General features: G+C 52.8%; 1 protein-coding gene across 5 annotated transcripts; it reads right to left on the reverse strand.

Annotated features, from left to right (window-relative positions):
- Positions 1–478: 478 nt before the first annotated feature.
- Positions 479–12,483, reverse strand: C6H19orf47 (chromosome 6 C19orf47 homolog). 5 transcript variants are annotated; one of them, XM_035119509.2, is made up of 9 exons: positions 12,188–12,410; positions 11,364–11,426; positions 10,812–10,899; positions 9,543–9,657; positions 8,003–8,084; positions 6,997–7,131; positions 6,588–6,737; positions 5,401–5,471; positions 1,456–4,676 (listed from the first exon to the last, which is right to left on the reverse strand). In XM_035119509.2, exons 2-9 carry the CDS (start codon positions 11,380–11,382, stop codon positions 4,167–4,169), a joined length of 1,170 nt encoding a protein of 389 aa, XP_034975400.1. In that variant the 5' UTR covers positions 11,383–11,426; positions 12,188–12,410; the 3' UTR covers positions 1,456–4,166. The 5 variants fall into 5 exon arrangements, with proteins under 5 accessions (XP_034975398.1, XP_034975403.1, XP_034975400.1 ...); XM_035119508.2 differs by having other exon boundaries at positions 1,457–4,676; positions 12,332–12,483; XM_035119510.2 differs by lacking the exons at positions 11,364–11,426; positions 12,188–12,410 and adding an exon at positions 11,158–11,337 and having other exon boundaries at positions 1,461–3,790; positions 4,257–4,676.
- Positions 12,484–12,739: the final 256 nt, after the last annotated feature.

Below are 12,739 nucleotides of genomic sequence, written 5' to 3' on the forward strand. Positions count from 1 at the left end.
GTATTTGCTAGATAATTTAGAGGGAGGGATGTGCACGTTTCCGCTGGAATCTATACTTGCTTATTTATTCTATTTATTGCATTTATATACCACCTTTTCCTGCCAGGAGCTCCAGGTGACTCATGTTCAGCTCTCCCTTTTATCCTCTCAACAACCCTGCGAGGTAGGTTAGGCTGAGAGAGATGGTGACTGGCCCCCAAGGAGCTTCATGGCCAATGAGTGGGGATTCGAACCCTGGTCTCACCCAACACTGACCATTATGCCACGCAAGCTATGGACCTCTAGGAACTGAGGCTGGTGGTTTGGGGGCCTGGAGTATAACTTCCTTACAGAATTTAAAACTCGGGGGGCCAATCTGATCTGGCAGTCCAAAGTCTGTGCCAACCACCACACACTCTCCCCTCCACCCCCAGCCCCCCCTCAAGGGAAATCTAAAGCAATCACCTGCCCCGCACGTGCCCCCAGCTCAGAAGGCAAGCAGTCAGACCACCCACCCACCTAACCTCAGTGCCATCCACTCTGATGGGACGCAGGTTTCCAAGGACTCAGAGGGTCTTTCTCCCCCGCCCTTAGTTTTAACCAGATGGCACAATTGAAACTAGGATGTTTCTGCATGGAACGGAGCTACAGCTCTGCCTAGCCCAATAAGCACTATAAGTATTTGGGGACACGTGGGGAAAGGGTGTATGTTGTGTACCTATCCCAGCTGCCTTCCAGGGAGCTCAAGCCCTAGAGAAGGGCCTCAATTGTTTCTGAATCCCAGTTGCTGGAAGCCACAGGAGGGGAGAGGGCTCTTGTGCTCAGGTCCTGCCTGTGAGCTTCCCATGACAGGCATCTGGTTGGCCACTGTGAGAACAGGATGCTGGACTAGACGGGAGTCCTTTGGCCTGATCCAGCAGGCTCTTCCTAAGCTCTTATATTCCCATCATGTAAGTGACCATACCAAGCCTGGCTACCCCTTCAGCAAGGGGGCTGCCCCTCCAGCACAGCGGGGGGGGGGGGGGGGTGAAGCAGCCTCCTTAGATGGCAGCAGCATAACCAGCAGTGGGCTGCTCTCCTCACTGCTTCCACCACAACACCCATTTCAGGGAGATGGGGGTGTTCTGGATGTTGGGAGGGGGGCAAGCAGGAGGTTGTACATTCACCTCAAATCATTGAATCATAGTTGGAAGAGACCACAAGGGCCATCCAGTCCAACCCCCTGCCAAGCAGGAAACACCATCAAAGCATTCTTGACATATAGCTGTAAAGCCTCTGCTTAAAGACCTCCAAAGAAGGAGACTCCACCACACTTCTTGGCAGCAAATTCCACTGTCAAAGAGCTCTTACTGTCAGGAAGTTCTTCCTAAGGGGCGATACAGGACAGGCCTCCCCTGTTCTTCATGATGCTGTTCTGTCCGTGCAACCATGGACTCAAAGCTGCTTCTAAATGGCACCGGGGGGGGGGGAGAGAGGTTGTATCCGACAGGGTCATTCCCCCACCCCAATGCTTTGTACTTACTTACTCTCCTACTGAAGTTTTACTGACCATTTTATTGTTTTATTCTTTTTGTAAGCTGCTTTGAGGGTTCCTTTTTTTAACAATCAGGCAATATTTAATTTGTATGAAATGAATAATAAAAAAGATAATATCAGAACAAGCAATATCTCTCCACTGATTAGGGCTTGCCCATCCTCCTCCACTTTCCCTGTGGTTAGCTGGAAATACAGGCCAAAGGCCTCTCCTGCAAGACTTCTCATTGTGTGTACACAAACAAACACCCCAGTGTCAAGACTTAAAGCAGGAAAACTATGAGAAGCTGGATGAGATTTGCCCCCATGGGCTGATCCAGCAGGTTCTGATTATGTGTCTCTACCGTGTCCCCTTTGTGAGGGGGGTTCCCAAAGAGATGCCGCAACTGAAGCAAGCTAAGAGGAGACTCATTTTATTGCAAGAGAACATTCCTTTATTCCCCTACCTGGGCGGCGGGGTGTGGGGAGTGCAGGAACACACCTGGCAGGCTCAGACAGCAGCACTGAGAACCTTGCTGCCCCCCATTCCACTTTTGGGCAACTGACAGCCGAATGCAAGGATACATCCAAATTGCACATTAACTGATGTTTACAAAAAAGTCTTTTTTTTAAAAAACCAAAAACTATCAACCATTACACCACAGCTCTTCTAGGTCTCCCCTCCCTAATTTAATCAATAAAAAAATATTTAAACCATTAGGAATCCCACACAGCTGCTGCCTTATCTGATAACAGGTGCCTGGGGGAGCACCACATCTCCTAAACCGTGCAGTTCGCATAATTCTTTCTAGGGCAGCTGGGGACACAGAAGGCACCTCAGAGCACAGGAAGTGTCTCTGAGCTCCATGCCAATCAGAAGCCAACACAAGGGATACTCCGACTGGCAGTGCATGCTGGGATACAGAGTTTTCGGTCAAATGCAAGAGTGGCCTGGGCTACCTCGCAGGTCACCCACAGTCCACCTCTGCCCCAATACCCCCAACAGCTCCCAGGGCACCCAGCTGTCGTGTTGGTTGGAGACAAGTCACTCACTCAGCCCGCAGGCTAGGCCAGCCTCCTGTTCCCTTACAGAACAACCGAGGCTCCATTTCCCCTCTCCCTCAAAGCAGGCTTCCTTCTTCACATGCATAAATGGGTGAGCACCTGCAGACTTGCCTCTCGGACAAAGCTGCCACCCTCTGGGTGCTGGCAGGATGGGCTGCAAAGGGCAGGCCCACCTTCCTGTTTACTGTCTTCTGTCCTGCTGGATTCCCCCACCATTAAACTGGAGGGAAGGTGGGGCAGGAAGGAACCGGCCAGGAGGGCCCCTCAAGCATTTCCATCTCTCCTGCCATTGCCCAAGACTCTTGGGCATACCACATCACAATGGCCTGTTTTCATTTTCCAAATATATATTGTGGGGAGGACAGCTGGCGTGGGCAACATCCTATGAAACTCAGACGGGGGGGCTCTAGCAGAGACCAAGAGCAGCAGGAGCCCAGAGGAGAGAGAGATGGCAGGTGGCTTGCATAACACCATCTCTCTGGGCAAAACAGGCCTGGCATGAGTGCCCCTCCTGCTGCTGTAGGGCAGAAACCTCTGAAAGGGGGAACCAGGCTCACATGGAAGCTGCAGGGTGAGCCTAGCTTCGCCACAAAGCAATGCGGGTGCCCATCGGGGTTGATGGACAAGCAGAGCAAGGAGATGTTAAAAACCAAGCCCACTGCAATTCTCCCCGGAGTCTGACTTCAGATTTAGCCAGGGTCTAGATAGTGCATCTGATCTGGCTCAATGAAGGCCTGAAACTCTGACTCTGGAAAGGAAACCTGGCACTCTCTTCTCCCTTCCCAGCTGAGCAGCGCTGCTTCAGGAGGCTTGGGCAGGAGAGCCAGCCCAGTGAGGGACTCTTGACACATGAAACCATCTCCTGTCCCCACAAGAACCTCATCTCACATGCCACAGCCACAGCCAGGCCAGGAGAAATTACTCTCCTGCTCAAAGGAGAGAGATGGAACCCAAAGAGGAGCCGGCCAGAATTTTCCTCCTCCTGCTGGCAGGAGACAAAACTCAGCACTGGGACCCCGCTGGCCGACAGCGCGATCCCAACATCCAGCAAAAGGAAATTTCTGGTCAGCTGTTCAGTTGCCGTTCCTGGGATACAGGATGCAGGAAAGCAGCAGGTAAACGCTTGGGAAAGACGGAAAAGAAAGCACGGGGTGGGGGGGGAGGGATCTACTGCCTCTTGCAAGCTCTTTTACGGGGCCCTCAAGGCACCTACTTCCTAGGAGAGAGCAAGGACCTGCAGAGGGGAAACAACAGAGACAGAGAAAGGACGGTTCAGTGCAACATGATTTCTTGCGCCTGGTGGGAGCCCTCACCCTGACCCCAGCAATGCTCCGTTGGGTGGGTGCCTCTAGCACTGGCAGCCGCTGCCTTGAGGTGGGCCATGCAGCCACACAAGACACCTCAGTTCTGCTCCAGCCCCACAGACCTGCGGAAACAGCTGGGACACTGAGCTTCACAGAAGCTGTCCTCCGCCTGGAGGCCGCGCAAGAGCCCGTTTGTGCTGCAGATGGGGGAGAGGGGGTGCCGACTTCAAGCTGTCCAAAGAGTGTCTCCCACACACATGCAGGCGAAGGGCGCGCCGGGGTGGGTGGGTGGGTGAGGGGCCCAGCTCACACCGCCTTCCTGCCCAACCGCTTAAAGACGCTGACGGTGCCCGTGTTGTCCATCTGGGCGCTGGGGCCCTCCGTGGTGCTGCTTACCTTCGCGCTGCCCAAAGTTCTCTTGATGGTGACCCGGAACTCAGACTCCGGCTTGCTCCTGGAACTGGTGACCTGGCTGTCCTGGGCCTCAGCAGGCAGGGGGCGTTTGCCCAGTCTCTTGGCCATGCCGCCTTGCAGCGGGGGCGGCTCGGCCTTCTTCTCCTTCTTTTCCGCCGGGCTCTTGCTCCCGAGCCGCTGGAGGGCGGTGGCGGCCGAGGCCTTCCGCTGGGGCTCGGAGCTGGTGGCTTTGGCTTTGACTGTCGCCCCGGCAGCCTTGGCACTCTCCTTGGGCCTGGAGGGCTTGAAGAATTTCTTCAGCACCCCGGCGTACTGCAAGACGGAGCTGTCATCGTCGCTGTCCACTGCTTTGTCCTCCTCGGCCTCCTGCATGTCCCCCAGGCGGCTGAAGACTCCCGTGGGCTGTGAAGACACCAGAGCGGCTCAGTGAGGGTGGGGGTGGCAATCACGGCAGAGCAGCTGGGGGCACCACCCTTACCCCACCCTCAGGGCCTTTGCTAGGCTCTGCAAAAGGGCTGCAAATGGCTCCGAGGTGGGCAGCACACCCCCTGGGGGCTGGTGGAACTGTATGGGGGGGGCACTAAGAGGCATGGGAGCGGCAGAGGAGCTCTGGAGGCGGTGATTTAAGACTCCTGCTAAGTGGCTTTAAACCAGACCCTGGGAAACTGGCATCACTTCGTCAAGGTAATCCATCACAGGAGGAAATTACTCAACAGTTGAAGCAGTTACTACATGTGCTAAATTACTACCAGGCTTTGAAAAGCAGGCATCCTCATCCAATTCATCTGTTTTGTTTTGAATTAATTCAACTATATAGTTTCAGATGGAATTTCAATAGATGTGCAATTGTTGCTTTTCCAATTTCATTGTGATCATCTTCCTTAGTGGGTTGTGGCAACAGCCCCGCTTGATATCAAAGTGCCACCTCCCACGTCAGAAGAGCTCTAGCGCCACCCTGAACCCCTTGGCCCCGGGAAGTGGAAGTCCACCTCCACCCAACCATACATGTTTAATCTCTGCCTTGCCAACCGCCCCCCCCCTTTTGTGGGACCCGAGGCAAGGAGAGCAGGGGAAGGTTCAAAAGACAAGTCCCTGGAGCAACCAGGTCCCACCCTCTTGCTCTCACCTTGCTTCCTGTGGTTGTGTCCACGCTGGTCTCTGCACCCAGGCGGTCAAACACGGAGGTTCTCTGTAGCCCTGTCAATAACAAGGTAGCAGTGGAAAGAAGCCACATAGAGTTAAAACGAGAGAAGGGCTTTTCAAAGGAGCAACAGGGGCCAATGTTTATTTCATAGCATGCATATAAGTATGTGTTTCACCCAAAAAAGCTTTTGAAGCAGCAAACAAGATTAAATAATATATTTTTAATGCACCCAAACTATTTCCAAATACTCCTTTCCCCAGCCTGATGGCATCAATCTCTGGAAGCCACACCATACCAGAAGTCCTTGCCCCTGCAGGTTAGGCAATACTGCCCAAAGTGCATAAGAAAAATTTTGCACCCTGGAGGCCTGCGTCCCCTCCCCCCCACACCAAGACTGCAAAACCTTTGCCAAGTGGCAATCTCACAAGTGGCTGCACCTGTGTGCGTGATGGGGTGTTAGTTCTGGCCAGAGCACGTCAGTCATGTGGAACAAGGAAGCTGGACTTTGCAAAGTGTCACAATTAAAAACAAAATTAGGAAGAGACAGGCATAAGCACCAGAACAAAAACAATGTCCAGTTGGGTGGTGGTGGCAGCAGCAGCAGCAGGGTGACGGCAGGGAGGGCACAGCGAATTTTGGCTGTTGGCTGAACCTGCTTAAGTTCGCCTCTTTTATTTGGGCTGTGCTTTAACTCAGCACATTCATTTTACCTTGGTTCTGAATTTGCTCTTTAAGTGCAGGGTTTGATTTCATTCACCTAAGTATACTGTCCTCTTGCAAAATGTCAGAGCCACAAGGTACAGTAACAAGAAGAACCCTTTGAAAGCCATACAGAGCCTCCCCTTAAAGTGAACGGCTGGCCATTCAAGGAAATGTCAAGCAACTGCAAATTCCATTATAAAAAGAAGCCTACAAGAGATTCCAGAAAGTACAAAGCAAGGGTGCCTGTCGCATTGCATCTCTGCCACAAGCGTGTTCCGCAGCATGGGACCAGTGACACTCAACACCAGTCTTGCAGTGGAGGCCAGCTGGGCCTTTGCACCACAGTGGAAAATTAACAGTACTCCTCCGGATGAGTCAAGGCGGCCACGGACCTGCCCCCATTTCCCAGCTTTAAAGGAAGCTGGCCGGCCTTCAGCCCCGCTCCCCAGAGGAAGTGGCCCAGGTACCTTTGGCTGCCTGCTGCTGCTCCAGGATCTTCTTGGTCCTGGGGGTGGTTCCCTTGGGCATATGGACAATGTACTTCCCTTCCATCTCTGCCGTGACGCGGCGCCGCTTCACTGGGAGCGTGGAATTCTCGGCCTCCGGACTGCAGAGAGCTGTGGCAGCAGGAAGAGGATGGGAGAAAGGCCAGCTCATGCCTGCCTTGAGTCCAGAGGCCTCTGGCTGGGCAACTAAAGGATGGGCATTCAGAGCCAATGGCAATACCCATGGGGAAAATCTGGGCACTAGTGGGGAGCAGAGAGCCATGCCTGGCAGAACTAGGGCTAGAAGAATTTTGAAACAGATTTTTTCTCCTCATTTCCCCAAAGGCTTCGATTTTGCAGATTCCAAAAACTCTCTCACACACACACCTACCTGCTTTGGCATTCTTTGCTGCCATTTTATTGGAGACCGTGATGGAGATTTTGGAGGTGCTGGTGTCGGGTCTTCGGACTGGGGTAGAAGGTGGGGAGTCTCGGCTCAAGCTGTTTGCAATCATCCGGGTGGCAGCTGCAGGAACATCATCATGAATCAAAGTTACACACCACTTTATGTGCCAAAATCCTTAAGCGGTTTTACGTATAACACAGAAAGATAGTCAGAAAAAAAGGGATATACAACGTTTAAAACCAAAAACACAAAGAAACACATCAGTAAAAGCAGAGAAGCCTTCAACAAAACATTCAGATAAATATCAATAAATAAGGAAACTTTGTGATGGATCTTTTAAGCTCGGGAATGGCTGCTTAAATAGATGTGTCTTTAGGAGGGGTTTAAAACTGGCCGCTATTTCTGCCTCGCCAACACCATATGGAAGGTTTTTTGCCCAGTGCCCATGTTGACGGGGCAAATGAGAGCCCAATAATAGCAGGAATGCCAGAGGAGTGATTTAAAAGATACAATCTGCAATAGGATTTGGGGAGCTCTCAGATAAGGCTTTCTCCTCCATGGAACTGCTTTGCCTGGAAGAGGTGGCCATGGAATCCTCTCCCACTGCCCGTGTTTTTCCTGCAAAGTGAAAACCATGCCCACAGCCAGACATATTATTGGAGCGGGGTCACTGCAGGGCAAGCAGGATGTCAGGTGGGGTAGTTCAACTGCAAGCAGGAGGCAGTGAAGCAGAATCAGAGCGGCACATGAGGGTGGGGAAGGCTCCAGCAGAACTACACTGTACGGACCAGTGGGGCTGACGTTGCTTGATATGAACAGACCTTCTTAGCATCCTGGGGTTGCTCAGGTGAGCTCAGAAAGGAGCAGCCAACTTCATGCAGTGAGAAGAGCAAGGGTCTTGGCAGGGAGAGAGAGAGACAGACAGAGACCGAGAGAGGAGGAAAGGCCTGGCCTCCTCCTCCATCTGAAGCCAACCACTTGCGTTACTCACCGCTGTTGGCATTCCGGCGGAGTTCAGAATGCAGGGTGGGTTGGCTGGAAGCCACCGATTCTGTAGCAGCCTTGCACATTTCCTAGGGACAGAGGGAACACCACAATGCAATAGTGAGGGGCAGATGAAGATGGTTCCCCTAGCAAAGTCACATTCTCCCCACAAATGCACCAAGTTCAGGCATGCCCCCCCAAAAAGAACCCTTTTGCAGGAAGGTAGAGGAAAACTATCCAGGTCTGAGATATGCATCACACTAGGAGATTAAATTCCTGGATGCTGGTGCATGGAGAGGAGTGGAGCACTGCAGGTCTTCACCTACAGATCTGGCCTGGGAGTCGTGCAGGGTGTTATGGGGCTTCCAGACCCTTAAGCAGGACTTTTATCATTCTCTGAATACTCCACTGGGCAGCTCACTTTCTGAGAAATATCAGCAAAGAGCACTGAAATCCTTGCACATCCCCTGATGGCAAGAGCTGTTTGACAGTGGAACAGTGTCCACCTGTCAGGGATACTAGAGTTATGATCCCTGCACTGCAAGAGGTTGGACTGGATGATCCTTGGGGTCCCTTCCAACTCCACAATTCTAGGATTCTCCCCTGCACTGAGCAAAGGCTATTGTGTAGCCCACACAATCACTGGTTGCCCATGACAGCCCCCTAGCTTGCAGGGATGCTCACCATAGCCTTCTAGGTTGATGTTTTACTGCTGGATCCCACTCCACCCAAAAAAACCCCTTGTAGACCAACGTTAGAAACTCAGATATACAAGCTAGGTGCCAAATGGCTCCTTAAACAAGGGTTACAGTTGCTAAAACAGAATGCCTAGTCACCATTTTGGGGCCAGGTGGCTCAAAAGTTGTTTTTTCCATACGACCTTTTGATTTCCAAAATTCGTTTAGATTGTGCAAATAAAATATAATTGATAGAATTCTACAGGATGTGCTCCTAGTGCAGGGATCGGCAACCTGTGGCCCATGGGATTCGTTTAACCGGCCCATGGACCGCCGCTGCCCGCTTGGTTGGCTCCCGTGCGCCACGCTAAACCGGCGCGGAGCAGAGTGGGGACCGCCTTCCGCGACGCTAGTTGGCTTCCCATTGGCTGCAGGAGCTCCTGCAACCAATGGGAAGCTGCACACGCCTCCTCTCCGCCGGAAATAGCGTTTGCACATGCATGCATGCACACACACTCTGGCCCACCGTGGTGTCTGCGGGACCGTGAACAGGCCCAAGCCACAAAAACTTTGCCGACCCCTGTGCTAGTGTGTGAAAACAGTCCAGATCCAAGGATCCCCAGGCATGCACCTCCAGGTGGTGGAGACACCAGGCACCATTGTGGCGTCCGGGCATCTTCACTTGGGTGCAAGTGGCCAATTGCCAGGTGCAAAATGCGCCTGGCACCTGGCGAATTTCAAACACTGTTGTAGATTCAAAGATCCCACCCAGAATGCCAGAGGGTTACCAGCCAGCTAGAAGCCAATATCACAGCCATTTAATGCAAAGCATGTGGGAGAAATTGTTAGCTGCTTCCTGGGAGAACCCACCTGCCTATACACGACTTTGGCATGCTTGAGGATGGCAATGATATCTCCAACGATGGTGATGCCCAACTCGTTCATGATCTCCTTGTTGAGGTCCATCAGCATGTTTTTCTGGATCCTGCAGAGGACAAAAATCTGTGGTGGGCACGTACCATACCCCAACTGTGCAATCTACAAGAAACAGCCTGGCACAAGAAAACTCTTCCAGCCACCACTGGAAGGAATGGACAGAAAAACTCCCCACTGCAATGGGGAACTGGTCAGTAGATCATCTGCCTTTATTCACATGGCTTCAGAAATAATGATATTTCCGATATCCATTTGCTCCAACGCCACTCACTCACCCATACAGTGGTACCTCTGGTTAAGAACTTAATTCGTTCTGGAGGTCTGTTCTTAACCTGAAACTGTTCTTAACCTGAAGTACCACTTTAACTAATGGGGCCTCCCGCTGCCGCCACAGCACGATTTCTGTTCTCATCCTGAAGCAAAGTTCTTAACCCGAGGTACTATTTCTGGGTTAGCGGAGTCTGTAACCTGAAGCATTTGTAACCCAAGGTACCACTGTAAAATTTATAAAATTTGGGGAATTTAAACAAATGAAAGCAGGGCCCAATCTTAAGGGAAATCTGAGGGGGAAAGATAAACGTTCACAAGAAGCCATAAGGAACTGATGCTGCTGCTTCACAGATGGGAGACAGAAAGGCATTCCGTAACATGAGGGCAATAGGAGGAAAAGCCCATATGAGGGTCACTGCCCTGTGGTATTCTGTAGGGTGTGGTACCACAAGTGGAATAAAAAATACTTGGCCTTTGTTCCAAGAAACAATACTTGGCCTTTGTTTTTTTTTTCTCAGAGAGGTAAATATTTGAAAAATAATTTTGGGTCACATAATGCATGCTATTTGGTATTTTAAGATTTAAACAAGCCAGTACATCAGGCCGATGCAACGTTCCTGACCTAAACCACACTTCCACAAACTCCACACAAGGGATCCTTTCAGCCATGTAACTCTTTGTTTGGACCACATCTGCTGGGAGGTTTAAAAAAGCATCTGGTGGCTTTAGCATCTGCCACTGAGCACAGATCCCCACCTCCCACCCCACATTATATGGAAAGCAGGGCTGGCAGGTCCTGCCTGCAGTGGGATCCATGAAACACTTTCCCTTGCATGTGAGCTCCTGAAGTCCCACTCTCCCAGACTGCAGAAGAAGCACAGGAAACAGAACAGCAAGATGTTCCACAGAGGCTCCATCTCTCAACAGCCTCACCTATTATCCACAAACATGACAGCGTAGTTGACAGCAGGCCCCGGGGGGATCCCAGCTTCTTTGAAGAACTGAATCCATTCTGACGTTGCTGAAAGACAGAGAAGATTATGTCAGAAGCAAACGGCACCTGAGCAAAGCAACAGGAGGGGAGAAAATGCTCTTGTGCATGCATCCTGCTTGTGGGATTCCCAGGATGGGCATTGGGTTGGCCGCTGTGAAAACAGGGCACTGGACCAAAGAGCCACTGTCCTGATCCAGCAGGCTATTCTTGTGCTTTTATCTCCCTGGTTTGTCTCCCACCCAAGCTGTCACTCCAGCGCCTCTTCCCAGCTGGCCTCAGACTCACATTCTCCACATTTGCAGCTGCTGCCACCCATCTGGGGTTCAGCCAGGCGCCTTGCAGAGAACAAAGGGAGAAGCTCTTGGATTTGGCTGCCCTGCTTCTGCCGCTACCTCTTCCCTTCCTCCCTCCCTCAAGCCCCTCTTGCATTTGGCTTTGCTCTGGCTCCCTTCTAAAGACATACCGGGGGTTAAGGGGGAGGGGCGACTTACCCATCATGACAGACACCATGGTGCCAAGCAAAGGGCAGTGACGCCTGGTCAGCCAAAGGAGACCTGCAGGGAAGGCAACACACCAAGTGAAGCAGCTGAGGCCGCCCAGCGGCATTCCAAGGGCAGGACTCAGGGAGCCAGAATAGGCAGCAGCAGCGACACACACCCAGGACAGCCACCTTGGACCCACACCAGAGCCCTTTGGGAACTCCCACTGCAAGGGGTGCCAATGTGAACAAAATATTGGGGGGGGAGGGACAGGTCAACCCCTTCCTGCACAATGATGGCATGGCGAGGCTCACCAGTACTATTTTAATGGCGATGCCCATCAACTGGGGCGGGGCAGCCCCCTCTAATAATAATAAAAAATAATAAATCACTTATACCCCAGCCACTCTGGGCAGCTCCCAACAGAAAATTAAAAGCATAATAAAAAGTCAAACATTTAAAAAGTTCCCTAAACAAATATCTTATTGGACGGGGAGAAGGGACCTCAGCCCCAGACAGTCGAAGGGGTGGAAGGAGACTGGAGACGGGGGCGCAGGAGAGTCAGGGGCTGGTGAAAGAGGCAGTTTGACAGGGGAACCCCCGCCGCCCTGGGGTCTCCTCCTGCTTGCTAAGCAAGCGCTCCGACCGGTGAGCCTCGAGGGCCCTTTCAAAACAGCGCGCGGGGGGAGGGGGCAGAGGATTCTTCTTCTCCCCCCCCCAATGGAAGACGCCCCCTTTCTGGCTCCTCGGCCGGGCTGCGTTTCTTGAGGGTCCAGGGGGGAAGGCCTCCCCCAGGCCCCTTTCTGCCCCTTCACACCACCCCACCCCCCACTCACGGGACGGGGAGAATTCCAAAGGGGGCAGCTTCACTTTCGGGGAGTGGGGGGGGGAGAGACGTCTCCGGACCTCGCGCCCCTCCGTGGGGAGGGCGGTCGTGAGTAGGGGAGAGCCCTTTCCTCCCCCTTTTTCCTCTCCCTCACCGGCCTCGGAGGCTCCTCTCGTCTCGGGGAGACCGGCGAAAGAAGTCTCTCTCCCTCCCGCCCTCGTCGCGCTCACTTCCGGCCCGGGAGGCCACAGAGACCGGAATCCTCGCCCGCCCGCCTTTCCTAGAGGGGCTCGAGGGTGCTCGCCAGCTGCCCCTGGAGGCCGGAGGGAAGTGAGGCTTGCTTTTGGGTGCCGCTTCTGGGCGACTTCGCGTATCTGCGTCCTCGTCCTCAGAGAGCCAATTGGGCCTCCGTGGCTATGACGACGCAATAGAGATCACGAGGCACGCGCTGCAACGACGGGTGCTGATCTCCAGGTGTTTTGGATCACTCCGATGTCAGCACCACCGGGGGTTGGACTAGATGACCTCCGGGGTACCCCTTCCAACTCTGCGATTTGATGAG

Source organism: Zootoca vivipara, chromosome 6 (genome assembly GCF_963506605.1).
Source record: "Zootoca vivipara chromosome 6, rZooViv1.1, whole genome shotgun sequence".
In the NCBI taxonomy this organism is placed as follows: Eukaryota; Metazoa; Chordata; class Lepidosauria; order Squamata; family Lacertidae; genus Zootoca; species Zootoca vivipara.